We start from the raw sequence: 15,761 nt of genomic DNA on the forward strand, positions 1-15,761 counted from the left end.
TAATATAAATCTTCATGTCTCATCTTTTAATACTCACTAGAATCAGTTGATTTTTTTCCCACATTCAAGAAAGATGAGCAATTATGTTCATCATTGAATATGTGTTGAACTTTATTGACATATAGCATTATTCAGTAAAAATTGCCTCGAGTTTAAAGCATTTATTTTCTTGAAAATGGAAAAAAATGAATTAGAAAATTTTTTTTAATAAAAAAAGGAATTAGAAGATAGTTTGTTAGACTGGATCAAGACAATCCTTACTTCTTATTCCAAGTGGTTGAGATACAGAGAATATGAAAAATTCTGTAACTCATAGTATCTACTGCTAGAAAGTACAGATGCTTCTGACATCAAGATATCTAATCTATAAATAAAAAAGGCTGACAACACAGTTGTAGGACTTACCCGCCACGCGGCTTTTATCTGACTTATTAATCAAGATTTATCATTTTAATTAATTCATATTTTTTTGTTTATTTAATTCAAAGATTCTAGCTAAAGCTTGCACGCATATCATATTTCATTCATGTGGGTGTAGTGGTATTAGCGACCACTTTATTTAATTCCACTGCTCTCAACACAGCAGCTGTACATCAGTGCTACACTAGCGCTCCTTGTGGTGGTAGGGGATACTAATGACACAGTATACCCACTCAGCCACTAGCTTTTTATAGCATTTTTTGGGGTTGGGGTGTTATTTTGCAAAAATCTTTTTCCAAATATTATTTTTTAACTGTTAACAAATGTGCCTAAGAAAAATAAAACTTTAATTAGGTAAAACCTCAAGACACTGAGTTTGACCTTGCTCTACAGCCTCATTCCCTTGACCTTCTAAGATGATTTAGAGTGTGACATAGAACATACACGTACATATACAAACATCCGGAAAATTTCCATCCAGTTTTTGAATTCCTTAGATATCAAAATGTAAAGATCCGGTGAAAACTGCATATGCCCAAAATTGGACCTATTACAATATTTTGAGTTCTAAAGCTACAGCTCTGCTGTAGTGCTAGACAGGAAAGTAAAAAATATGGATAAAAGCATCAGCTGTTATGTGACAAAATATATTAATAGTAGATAAAAATATGTTCAAGTTTATTAATAGGAAGGGAATAAAAACATTTTTTTAAAAATGTTAACAATAAATATTATAAATGCAGTTATTTATTTGTTATGATTATGTCACCTACATTAATAAAACATCCATTGTATAATTTTTTTTCTATTTTGTAGATTGTTTTGATGTTATATATAATTAATGACATTTTTTGCTTATTTTTTTAGTCATATTTAGGCTACATACATTATATATCTACGTTGATTATCTTGTCCAGTTTTTTATTGCTGTTGTTATTAATAAACATAAAGTTATCTCACTGACAATCTAAATAATTCATATGATATCCGTATAGAATGAATTCCTCATCAGTATTTCACTATTTAAAATGGATTGTGTTCTGGAGTATAGTAATCTCAATTTTACTTTTCAAATATTTAAATTTTTTTAATATAATAATAGGTATTTTGTGATGCCATCATTACTAATAATATTATAATTTCTTATTTTTTTGTTATAAGAAGTGAATTTGTATATCAGTGATTTTATTTGAAATTTATATTAATTGTTTGTTCATGCATATTGTGCAGTTAAAGTATGGTTTTGAAAGACAGTTGCCTCACTCTTTGTTATTTGAAAAGTTAATTATTTTTACCATAATTACTTAGTTTACTAATTTTATTATTATTGACTGACTTTCTCACATTTAACTTTTACTGACTTACAAAAAAATTGAAATGTAGTATTAATTTTGTCTATTCAGGCCAACTGACCTAAACCAACGTTAATTTTACCTCTACTAACAAAAAATACTAATAACAGAACTATCAGATTTAGTTAAAAGTGCCTATATATTTACAGGTATAATTTTTTTGTATTTAAAGTGCTATTATTGCTGTAGTAATCAGCCACAAAAAAAAATGTTAATAGTATGCTATAGCATTCAGTACACCCAGCATTTCTAACTATGGTGATATATGAGAATCAGTTCATTGAACATGTTTCCTTGCTTCACAGCTTTCAGTTTCTAGGATATTACTCCCTAAGATGGTTTAGATTTGTGAAACCCATCAGATCATAAGAATGCAGTTTATTGCCCTACTCAAGGTCAAAGGCATAGTTATGCATATGGACAATGCATAAACCTGTTAACTGCATTTTCAGTTCAAATTATTTTTATAATTATTTTTAGGTGGCATTGTCTGCTATGATTATCAGTAGCCTTAATAAATATCAAGTTGTAAAGAGTATGCTTTAAAACTACACCCAAAAATATTTAATTACTATTATCTAAGAAAACAGTTTATAAACAAATTAAAGACTTCTTTTTATATTGATATTTTATCCGTCAGTTTCCAGGATCCTACTTTCTCAATTGTTGCAATTATAACATCAGATTATAATTTTTTTTTTATGTAGGACCAAAGTTGTTCATTTTTTCCATTTATTAATGGTCCAGCTGTTATAATTTTATAAAATTATATATGGTGTAATGAATATATGGAATGAACACAACTTTGCAATGACTTCTATAATGAATATTAAATTACCTGAAATGGAAATTAAGAAATGTTCACGATGCAACATAATCAGTATGTATGTACAAATTATACACATTGAAAAGCATTGTTTTAGGAGATTTTATGAGTAAATTAAGAGTATTTAAATCAGTACATCAATCATTTAATATGTGAATTCAGTTTCTCTTAGAAGAATGTTTATATATATATATGTTTATCTGTATTCCTGCCAAATCACTTTAATTTTGTATATTATATTCATTTATTTTTTCTCTCCGTTATCTATGTTAGTATTCTAGTACTTTAATAAATTTTCTAGTTTTTGTGAAATTACTAATTAAAGTTTAGTGGTTTTTTACTTCCTCATTTATAATTGTTTTCACTGGAATTCCTTTATATTTGCTTTTGGATTATGTGATTATTGCGTGAGACTGTTGGTAATTTTTTTTTTTTACATTTTGTTATTTATAATTACAGATTTTATAGCTAAGATGAAAATTTTATGGGAGTATATTGATGCAATCTTTTCTTACTTAGATAAAAGTACTCATAAAAAATTTGATATTTAAAAACTTTTTTTACTGAGATTATGATAAATAATTGCATCACTTGGTACATTTTTTTTTTTTGTATGCTAAGTATTAAAATTAATTATGTGTCAGCAGGTGACTTCAGAATAAAAGTTATTTAATTTTGATTAGTTTTTTTTTTTAATGAAATATAAGTACTGATAACTGCTAAACTAAAAGGAATTTTTCTATATTCCATATAAGAAAAGATATGGTGGTATTTATTATCTTAATACCAAATAATGTATTTACTTTAATTATTTATGGTTTTTATTTTCAAATTTAAAAAAAGTTAGTAATATTATTGAATTATTTCTAAATAGGACAGAAAATGGCTGATGGAGTAACAGTTAATGGATATACACACGAGACTGAAACAAGTAGTGTAAATAAATCGCCTAAAACAGCACCAGCACCATGGAATGGAAACAGTAATGTACAAGTAAGTTTAATTTTATATTCATAATTTTATTTATTTTATCTGTTTTCATATCATCAGTAGTTATCTCTAATCACAATACATCATGATAATTTATTGATTTTCTTTTATATTTTTCTTCTTTCTACATATCAGTAAGCCTTTTTTTAAATTTTTATATTGCAACATTCTCTTATAATGATCCATTTTAAAAGTTTATACATATATTCTACACACATGCGCACAAACATGTGCATGCACACGCACGTGTACACACACACACACACACTACATATATAAATTATGTCAAATTTATCAAATATATTTATTTAAATATGCTATTAAGAACATAATTTTAAAATGTGTAAAATTAATTAATTGAAAAACAAATGAAAAAATTAAATTAAAAATCTATTATTATTACTAACAAATTCATAATTTTATCAAAATAGAATAACAAAATGTCCTAATTTTAAAAGCTCTATGAAAATAATAATCCTATCATTGTCAAATATGAAACCAACCTCACTAGTTTTAATAAATATAAAGTATTATAATGATCAAATGTATGTATAAACTAGAGTTCTGTGAGCAATAGACATCATTCATTTTTCATTGAATTTAATGAAATAAGCTCTGTAACAAAACTGAATTAATAAAATGAAAATTGAAGCAAAAAAACAGGCAGTACTTCCACTGTACTCTCCAAAAATTATTTTTCAAGTTTTTCATCCAAGTTTTTTTATATCTTTGACATATATTTACAAAACACATAATATGAAAACTAACATAAAATTAAGTTGTTAATGTGTAATTAGAAAGATGCAATGCTCTATAGTATTAGGACAGTCTTAGGGACAAATATTACACTTAAAGATGGGGTAAAACACAAAGAGTGAAATCTAATAGATAACTACTGAACATATAGGATGTGTGAATGTAATCTCTTGCATCATGAATAGGGAGACCACATCTTTAGTTTGCAGCAGTGGTGGTGGCTTGGTGAACTCTCTCTAATAGACCTCTCCTTCAAATCTGATTGACATGATAGCAGTCACCATTTTGAAACAGAAAATTTTATGTAAAACCATTACATTGCTTTACCTTACCAAATAGGAAGAAACCTTATTGCAAAATTTCATAAAAATCAAAAAACACATTTGGTCAGAACTGCATCACAAGCAACTGAAGTGCTCTGTGGTTGATTTAAAACAGGATTTCTCTTAGCTGACCTCAGTGGTGTGAGTAGTACTGTTTTGGCCTTTCATCTGGAGGTCCGTCCCAGGTTTGAATCCCGGTCAGGCATGGCATTTTCACACATGCTACAAATCATTCATCTCATCCTCTGAAGCAGTACCTTTGATTTCTAACTGGTAAAAACAACGATAATATTTAAGAATACAGAAAGACATTGAAACATGTGTGTTTGATAAGTCCATGCAAAAATAAAGAAGATAAACATTTTTGGGAAATACAGTTTTCTTTCTCAACATAATCGCCTATCAAATTTATTTACTTTTCAATGTTTTTAACAATTTTTTTCCTATTCAATGATAAATTGTACTTTAAGAATGGGATTTATTGAGAATTATTTCAAAATTGTCAGACGTTTCGGCAATCCATAAAGTGACTTCACTCTGTCTGAAAGTATATGCTGAAGAAAGGAAGAATCTCTTAGTATAGTTTGAACAATTTTACTGTCACAAAAGAGTAGTGGGCTGGTGCATTGTCTTGATAAAACAGCAGTCTTCTTTTTTTATCAAATATGGATGTTTTTCTTTGAAAATACTGAGCAAAAATCCATAATATTGCCCTTATTGTTTTATCATTCTGGAAAAAGTTAATAAAGATTATGCTACAGGCATCCTCAAAAACAATCATCACCTTTTCAGCTAATGGAAAGGTTTTTGCCTTCTTTGGAGTAAGTTCCTTAACTGCATCCTACTGTTTCGGCTCTTCCTTGGTTTCAGGTTTATATTGATGTATTCAAATTTCATAAACTGTATATAACACAAAAATTCCTTTAAATTATTTTGAAATATCACCAATTCTTATAAATATTTACTTATTCATGCTTTTGATCGATAGTAAGTAAACATTGCACTCATCTTGTAGACGATTTTCACATATGTAAATATATTTGTAAAACATGATGCCCCATATATTTTAGATGCCTATTATCTCTGTAATCTCACACACTTAATAATGTTACCATATCATGGATTTTTTTAATATTCTCTGAACCTATGACCTCAATAGACTATCTGGAACATTTGTGCTCACATGACCACTCCGAAAATAAGTGTTAACCACTTGTAAACTGTTCTGTTGGAACTGACTCTCCATAATTGGAGATAATTGCAATTATCTAGTTTGGCTTTAATTTCCTTTGATAATTTGTTTTTCAAATGTTTGATCATCATATGAAATTTTGTTCGATCATTTTCCAACTATCACAATGCATGATTGGCTCAAATCACTCTCAACAGCAGAATTATAAATGTATTTAACTGAATTTGTGAATACTCCTAGCACAGATGCAGGAAACTAAGAATGACCTCAACAATGAAACAATGAGCATCATTTCTTAATTTTGTATACATCTCATGAGTTTTTACTCTTGATTTATTAAACACTGTTCATACAACAAAACTTTAAAAAAAATAGCCTTTTATACTCACCTGATTGCATAAAAATGTAAATTGTAAATGGTTATTAATTTTAAATTTATATATTTTCATTTATTATTAATTTGACAAGGATATTGAGAGATAGCATATTTAAAATTCTACAAATTAAATTTATTTACTCTAGAATAACTTTTATTATTTACAAAATAAGTTAATTATATGTCGCAAATACATTCTGATTTTACTATGAACTTTACAAAAGCTAATAAAAATTAATACAAAGTTGGATGTAGATTTTTATAGTCTTTTTGGGACAAGTGAGACATTGAAACAGATTTTTAAGACTAGTAAGGAAAATTTTGTTGGAAAAATAATCAAAGAATAAGTTTCATTTTTTTATGTAACTGAATATAACTGAAACAATTTTTTTTTGCTTTTCAACCACACCTAATGCTTGGAACTATCCTTGTAATAAATTGTAAGTTAATATAGCTGAATTTATATTTATGAAATGTTCTATTGTATTATTTACATAAAATTAGCAGAGTGACCTTCCGTAAAATGAAAATACAGGTTATTGGTTTAAAAAATGTTTCAGTGCTTTCAGAAAAAAATAAACATCAGTGGGTTATAATATAATTCTATGTTTTTTTGTAGTTATGTCATGATAGCTGCTTCTTATGGGTATCAGTAGTGTTAAATAATATTGATTAAAATACATCAGTATTAGAGGTACTAAAAAAAAAATAATGTCTGTATCAAAATAGTATTTTTAATGGGACTGTTTAATACAGCAGGCGTACTGTAAGCCTGAATGAATTTGTGATTTGTAGCATTCTATTTTTTCTTATGTGTTAATTTAATAAATATTTTTTTTTTATATGTATCAAACAAAATTACAATGAAAGTAAAAAGTTATCATTCTGGAAAATGTAGTGAATAGTATTCCTTGGCAATAACATAATTAATAATACATAGATATGAGTTGGGAATTTTGTTACAAAAAGAAGGTACTAAGCCAGTAAAACTGTGATGATATGGAAAGAAGAAAAGTAGAAAAAAGTCTGAAATAGTAAAAAACTAATCAAGGGGAGTAGATCTAGGAAGAAGTGATTTGTTGTTGGTGGATCAGTCTAGAAAGTAGTGCGCAATTTTGAATCTGATACACTATTATGTATATACATATACACTATTTGTAATGTTTTTAATACATATTTTCATTTTTCCAGACTGATCAAAGCAAGACAGCAGTAACAAAAAGGTAACTATAAATAACTTTTTAATTTTTTGTATTGCCTAAATTTTCAGTTGAACTGATTAATCAACTATAGATTCTCAAGAAGCTCACTTTTAACAGTTATTGTAAAAAATTAGAGGTTGTTAATTTTTATTTTTTTGTAAATCAAACCAATTAAGATTTCAGTTCTGCATACTGTGTAGTAAGCCTATTGCATTTTGCAGTTATTGTTCATTTCTCTTGTTCTCAAAGTGGATGAAATTAATTGAAGGTAGACAAATTTTAAATGAATATAAAATCAAAACACACTAAATGTACTTTGATGCTTCAGTGTCAAAAGTTTTGAAAATACATAATTTATCAATTAATATTGATATAAATCTTCAGTACTTTTCTGTTATCCCCCTCCCCAATTTTTTTAAATATTTTTCATTATGAGTAGTTGGAAAAATGCTAAAAATATGATATTCACTTCATTTTGAGATGAAAAAACCATTTTTTATATTTGAAGGATCACACAAAAGAACCCGGCATTGTTTAAAAATACGGATTATTGTATAGTTACGATTCAAAATATTACCACATCGATTACTTATTATAAACATTAAATGAACTGTGATGCCATTACAGACTTCCATCACCTTCTTCTTTACCTGCGTGAAGTTTATGCCGATTCCTTATTGAAAAATCCTCATGAAATAGCTGGTGATACCGGGTTGAGGACTATTTCAATCAAATTTTAAAAGGCATTGTTTCATTCTATCCATTGAGAAATTGAGTTATTTTGGGTTATTATTTTTGAGTGATTGAGTTATTTATTATTTAAATAATCAAAACATTACTGTTATTTAGTCATGGTTAGGGAGCGAAGTGAGCATAGGTTAACTTTGGTTAGATTATATTTATAAAATAAATAAATGATTATGAAAATGATGATATAAATGATTATATCGGATTATTGGGTTATTTCTCCAACCTGGTTATTATTATATCAATATTTCCTGCTACTTCCAGGTGAAAACTTGCAAACTTTTAGGGGGAGAAACGAAAATGTACCTGTTTTCTGATTTTTCAATTTCTCCACTGAAATTGACATTGATAGTTAAATTTCATGCAAATATGTGTGAGTGAATTGGATAAAAAAAGTGGTGGGAAAAATCACAGAAAAGACCCAAATCTTCTACATATTTTGGAAAGAAGATTGCTTTGTTTAAATTCAAAACAACCAACAAATTATATTAGATTATATTTAACATTAATGAAATACATAGTGATTCATACGAGTACAATTAAATTGCAATGATTGCACAAACTACTAAGTGGAGTAAATCAAATGCATATACTTCCACAGATACAAAGAATACACACAAGCACTACACATAACAGAATTAACCATTACAAATCATCTCCAAGAAAATGGATACATGAACAAGAACATCAATTAGAAAATACAAAGAGTATATAAAAGCTGTGAATTTTTCTTTTTCAGTTAATATGAGATTTACAAATGCATTAAATCTGATAAAAATAATGTATTAAACACATTATAATCACATGCCAAAGGTATTTCTAATCGCTATAAGACGAGCACTAATATAAGCACTATCAGCAGAGGTGACTGAAAAAATGTCCAACATTTTTAAAAAGCTCTTCTAGGAACACATTTCCAAGAATTTAGAATGTAAGCAATTTTTTACTTTATATTTTTTATGATTTCTTTAAAATAAATTAATTGTTAATCTCTAGAGAGATTTTGTTTGCACGTATTGTTATTGTTTTCTTTATTTTACAGTTCAGAAATTGAAAAAGAAGATAAATCTACAGCAACACCTCCAAAAGTTGATCAAGGTGATGGTAATCAAGGTAAATATAGTAATTGTGTTTATTTTTCTTTATTCTTGTTTTATTATTTGTTGTGTTAATCATTGTTTTATTTTAGCATCATATCATGATGGATTATTGTATCTATATATGTAAGGTTGACCTCCAGTAGGATTTTTTGAAATAGTTAACAGCATCATGATAATTTGTTCAGTATATACTTTGATACTAAAGAAGAATTCAGTTTTTAATACTTGTTAATATGTGGAATAATAAAGTCTTCAGTTTGTAATTTTTTTCAATTTTGTGTGTATGAGAATTTGATATATTTCTGTTTAATGCATGTCACATAGTTGTCATAAACAAATCTAATTTGATATTTTCTGGTAGTAAGAGTTAAAAATCAATGCAATCATAATGTTTTCCAATCATCATGTTAATGCAGAAAATGAAAAATTGCATACATTTTAGTCAAATTTAAAATTTTACCCCAAGCCAATTTCTTTAAGATTGATTCTGCTGTTGTTCTTTTATAAGTGAAAAAAAAAATAAAATATATATATATATATATATATATATACACACGAGGTGTGTGAGAAAAGTAATGAGATTGATAACACTGCAAGTGATCTGGCAACGCTGTGTCTACTGGTCTGTGCTAGATGGTTTGTTCATCACTTACACATGCTCAGTACAAGTTTCAACTCAGTTCAGCCAATACATTATTTTTGACAGTGACATCAGTGAAGTTGTGTGTTACAAAAATGGAGCATCGCAATTTAGAGCAACATTGTGCAATCAAGTTTTGTGTTACACTTAAGGAATCTGCGAGTGTGACCTTTCAAAGTTGAAACAGGCCTATGGGGAACATTGCTTATCAAGAGCATAAGTTTTCCGCAAATCATTTTTGGAAGGCCGAGAGCACGTTGAAGATCAACCTCCCTCAGGGAGACCTTCAACTTCAAAATCTGATGAAAACGTTGAGCGTGTGAAGGTTCTTGTGAGATCAGATCGTCATTTAACAATAAGGATGATGAGTGAACAGTTAAATTTAAACACTTTCATGTACATCAAATTTTGACAGACGATTTGGACATGTAAAAGGTTTGTGCAAAATTGGTGCCAAAAAACCTCAAAACGGAAGGACAATTGAAGAAACGTGTGCGTTGATCTTCTTGAGAGGATTGACAATGACCAAGAATTCTTCAATCATGTGATCACAGATGATGAATCTTGGATATTTGAGTACGATCCTGAAACAAAGCGCCAAAGCGAAGAGTGGCAGACTCCGTCATTTCCTCGGCCGAAAAAATGTCGAATGAGCAAATCAAAGATCAAACTCGTGCTGATTTGCTCTTTTGACAGTAGGGTTATTGTGCATAAAGAATTTGTTCTTCCAGGACAAACTGTCGGTTGACAGTTTGTCAACCGACAGTTTTTACAAAGTCAAGTTTGTCAAACCGACTTTGTGTTTTACAAAGATGTTTTTGAAAGGCTCAGGAAAAGAGTGATTTGCGTGAGACCAGACATTGCAGACAAGTGGATGCTTCATTGTGACAATGCCCCAAGTCACACGGCCATTTCCATCAGGGAATTTTTGACCTCAAAATGCATTCCCCTATGGTTCCTCAACCCTATTCACCTGATTTGAGTCCTTGTGACTTTTCCTTTTCCCAAAATTGAAACATGTCTTAAAAGGATGTCATTTTGGAACTCTGGAGAACATTCAAAAGACTGTGACCGACCAGTTAAAAGCCCTACCAGTTGAAGCCTTCCATCGCTGCTACCAGGAGTGGGAACAACGACTTCACTGGTGTATAGCTGCCCAAGGGAAAACTTTGAAGGAGATAATATTGTTGTTTGAACAAAATAAAATCTGTGGTAAGTAAAAAGTCAGTCTCATTACTTTTCTCACACACCTCATATATATATATATATATATATATACATCTATTAACTTACTGACCATTGTGTTAATAAAATTTAATATTAAATGAAATATAAACAACCAAAATATATAAATAGATAGATAGACAGATTAAGGAAAAGAAGATAGGTTAATAATAGATAGATAGGAAAAGAAAACAATTTCAACAAATTTGGCAAGTTATAAAATAAGATATTTTACTATCCTGTGAAAATTGAATCTTGGAATTAATATGGTAAGTTGCCTACTTATTGTATTTTGGTGGTTTATATTAAAATTTATATATTTCACCCCAATAATTGATGCTACGTTTAAATTTGCAAGAAGCTCAGCAGTTTTCATTAACTGAAAGAACCTATGGGAGCAAAGAAAGAGTCCAGATTGCCTTAAAATACTATTGAGCTTTATCTGTCTGTGAAAGGAGAACCAATTTGAAAAAAGAATACATTGAAATCATCTATTTCAAATTTGTTTGCTGAAAAGGTTTTGGGAGCATGGAGTACCAGGAAGGATTACTCACCTTTACCTTTTAAACTTCTAACTTGAAAATGCTTACTGTCTCCCAGAAGTAGTAAATTTCACTTGTTCTTGAATGTATGATATGTTTTAAAGAAAAATGGTCTGAATTTGTAAAGTTTCTGATTTTGTAAATTGAAGGAGACCAGAGAGGGTGCCCTAGAATGGCTTCAAGATAAAGGGTTATGAACACTATTAGATTTATTTATCCTTGAAGGTGAAATATCTTAGTATTTCAATTTTTATTATTTGAAGGAGGCATGAAGGCCCCCTTCTTGAGCACCTTTAATAACCAAAATGTTTATATTGTAAATTTTGAATTATTATTTTTCAATAAGTATTCTGAATCTGGAGTCCAGTAAAAGCTTTATGATAGTAACAAAGTTTCAGCCTCCTAGGTTACTAGGACCTGAGGTCACTTCATTGATATTGAAATATTATGATTTTGAACTGGTTTCTTTCTTTTATTCAAGGACAAGTAATAAAGTCAATTTTGTCAAGAATTTTTTAGGGTTTAAGTGTTTGCTTCTACCTCAAGCCTCCTAACCCCTTCAACAAGAACTTAAATATTGTACTATTTTAATCATTGTTTTCAAAAAAAAGGCTTTTGCTTTTGGATATGAGTAAAAGATCAGTTTTTTGAAATAGCCTGGGAGCCTGAGCCCATAGCTTCATAGGCATCAGGCATAATAAGACTAGTTTAAAATTGTGCTTGTATCTATTTGATGTTATTTAGTTATATATATATATATATATATATATATATATATATATAATTATTTTGTACCTACTCACATCAACTATTTTGTGCAAGTAAGTACAGTAGTGATTTAGCACCACTTAGTTTGATTCTGCTGCTAGTGTAATAAAATAGATGGAGATTTGTTATTGTTCTGTTTTATTGATAGTCTGACATTTTTTATTAATGAAAAATACTTGTTAACCCTTTTGTTTTTCTTGTAAATTAGGTCCAGACCAAATACTGCCTTCAAATGATTTGTGGACATCTAGTGCTGGAGGAAGAGTTAAGGTAAGAGGTGATGAAGAATCATTTAAATCTCAACCTCCATTATCAGTACCCGGGCTTGTAAAAAAGGCAGCTAGTCTTTATCCTAACAGAGTTGCATTTTTACATAAAGATGCTCATGGATCATGGATTGAAACAACATTCAAGTGAGTTATTTCTGTGTAGTAGTTTTTTTATACATAAGAAAACACTGGAATTGATTTATAATTATAATAATTCTGTATTGAGTTTTGAGAAATGTTAGTTTATTTTTAGTGTGATAGTAGTAGTTAATTGTGAGATGAGAAATAAAAAGTAACAAATAATTTGAGTTAGATTACTCACAAAATTTGAAAATTTTATGGAACATTACACAATTTGCGCTGATTACAGAACATAGAAAACCAAATCTCACATAGTACATTGGTTATAACAATGGGTACATTATCATTGACACTAAAAGTTCAAATTTTTATTTTTGTTATGGGAAATATATATTGGCTTAGGTAATAATAAACCATGAAAAATGTATTAATTATTTATGTAGTACAAAAAAAGCCAAAAACACTGTTGAAAATTTTTTTTTCAAAAAGTTGTTAATGTGAAAATTACATAACTATGCTTGTTTAAGAATTGTAATACTTAGCTAGTAAACATTAGTTGTTATAAAAGGACAGGTCAGTCTACACTATTTTTTTTGTTCTTGTTCTTGTTCTAAGTATATTATACTTATTCTGCTGTAATAATCTAGTGGTTCATTCATCATATATTCAATATCAGAGGGAAGTGTCAGAGTTGCTTTCTATAGCCAGTTCACATGCAGCCAATTCTTTTGGTTAATGCAATGAAGCCATGCCCTAATATGGCTACATTGCTTGCATTCATTAAGATTGATAAATCTTAATATCTATAATACAATATATTTGGCTTAGAAAAGAAGGTAACTGGAAACCATTGTAACCATTCCCTTTGTAACCATGTCATTGAATTTTGTTGTTCTTGAGAATATATATATATATATATATATATATATATATATATAGTTTTCAGGGCTGATTTGTCTCAGTCAGATTACTTACAATTATTTGTTAATAGCATCTAACATACATACTCATACATATGATATATTAATAAATATCACTAATTTATCTTGAGGATTAATTTTTTTTTAAATTACACTTTGAGATCTTTGTATCACAGATATTAGAAGTAAAGTAAGAAATAAAGTACACATGCATGCATACAAGCATAGACACATACACACATGTGCCCATGCATGCATACACACTGTACTGTGGACATAATTCTATTAGAATTTTCTAAGTAAAGAGGACGCATCTCAAAGTTTTGTCAGTCTGAATATTCAAGGAGGTAACACATCTTTTAAACATCAATACCCACTAAACATCAACACCAGACAGAAGTCTACTACAACCAACAATCAAAGCATTTGATTTATTGACATTAAGCATTAAGCTGTGAGCCTTTGCTACATTAAAATTTACCTTTTAAATTTTATCAAACAAATCTCCCAATGAGAATTGGTAATAAATTTATAAGCAATCAGTCAAAAAATGATAACAGAAAAATCTAAAGGTTTAACAATATTAATAACTAAAAAAGTAAGCAATCCACAAAAACAAACTTCAAAAATATTAAAATCATAGGAAGCCAATCAGTTATGCTGTTATTCCTTCAAAAGGAATGAAAACCTTTTTACTGATGATTTAGAAAATCCCATACTGACTTTCAAGCTTGTGGAATAGAATGTAATAAGAAACTATATCAAATGCTTTCAAAAACCAACAGAAATCAGATAAAACCAACAGAGTTAACTTATGCTGATTCACTAGATAATGTATATCATCAGTCACCTTCAACAGGCAGTAGTGGTACTCAGTACGGACAAAAATCAAATTGAAATTTTGAAAAAGTTAAAACTACTTGAATGTAACCTGATCCTGGATAATTCTATCCAAAGCCTTAAGGGGTAAGGGAGAAAGAGAAAATCCTTAGTTATTAGGAGTAAGCATACCTTTAAGAAATACATGTTGATCTCTAGCCTCAGCTTATTTCAGTTACCATAATCTATTGATGAATGTATTTTTGATAGAAATATTGTAGAAGATGAAATTTTTTTAGTTTTCTGTACCTTTACAGCATCTTTTCTGGATTGATTTTCTGTGTAGATTGCAGAGCTGTAGTCAAGAAAACAAAATTTTGTATTGCCCATGGTTTAAAAGAAATGAGACATTAAAAGTCAATTAATTTATGTTGAATTAATTTAAGATTGTACTTTATTAAAAAAAAATATATATTATTATTATTAATGGCAAATTAATTAAGCTAATTATTGCCATGATTAACCATATCTACTTTTAAGTTAAAATTAGAAGAGGCGCTATTTGTTAGTTATAAACTTAATTTTACTGAAAAATTAACTCAATAATATCTACGCAGTAAAATAAGTTATTGTTTTATTAAGTTATTAAAACAAGCAATTCTCTTACATTTCTTAAAAATTCCAGATGCAACTAGAGTAGCAATTTTTAATTCATGTAAAATAGCTTAATGAGTTATCGCAAATTAAATCGGGGATACCACAGCAATATTACTTCATACAAAAATTGAAAAAATTGCTCTTTTATAGACTGCAAAATCTTTAAAAAAAAATGAATATATATGATAATCATAGCATTGAATAATTTTCCTCTTGTTACTTCACATTTGTCTCAGCTGTAGTCATAAGAGAATTAGTGGTGCTCTTTTGTACCCTTGAAAAATATCAGACACAAAATGCAAGATCATCATTTGTGTTTCCTTTAACCATCCTTTCAGATCATATGCACAGTTAGTGCATATTTAATGAGAAGTACATAATTTTTTCTTTCTTAATCATCTATTTCAGAGTCAAAACAATGATTATAAGCTTTTCAAATTAAAAATTATTACATTCTTATTTGTATTTTAGGGAAACTATTATACTTGTGTCAAAAACTGACAGCAACATTCCTACAAACTCATTTACATACCTATGAGACATTAATAAATTTTACA

The 15,761-nt window shown here is 28.6% G+C and overlaps 1 protein-coding gene across 4 annotated transcripts in view; it reads left to right on the forward strand.

Moving 5' to 3' along the window:
- bgm (acyl-CoA synthetase bubblegum family member 1) overlaps nt 1-15,761 on the forward strand; it is a 159,406-nt gene that overhangs the window by 95,706 nt on the left and 47,939 nt on the right. For all 4 annotated transcript variants that reach the window (XM_075359656.1, XM_075359653.1, XM_075359654.1 and 1 more), the window contains 4 exons: nt 3,473-3,591; nt 7,427-7,458; nt 9,227-9,297; nt 12,667-12,871. In XM_075359656.1, the coding sequence (XP_075215771.1) occupies nt 3,481-3,591; nt 7,427-7,458; nt 9,227-9,297; nt 12,667-12,871 (419 nt within the window). In that variant the 5' untranslated portion in view covers nt 3,473-3,480. The remainder of the gene's footprint in view (nt 1-3,472; nt 3,592-7,426; nt 7,459-9,226; nt 9,298-12,666; nt 12,872-15,761) is intronic.

Source organism: Lycorma delicatula, chromosome 3 (genome assembly GCF_047948215.1).
Source record: "Lycorma delicatula isolate Av1 chromosome 3, ASM4794821v1, whole genome shotgun sequence".
Classification (NCBI taxonomy): domain Eukaryota; kingdom Metazoa; phylum Arthropoda; class Insecta; order Hemiptera; family Fulgoridae; genus Lycorma; species Lycorma delicatula.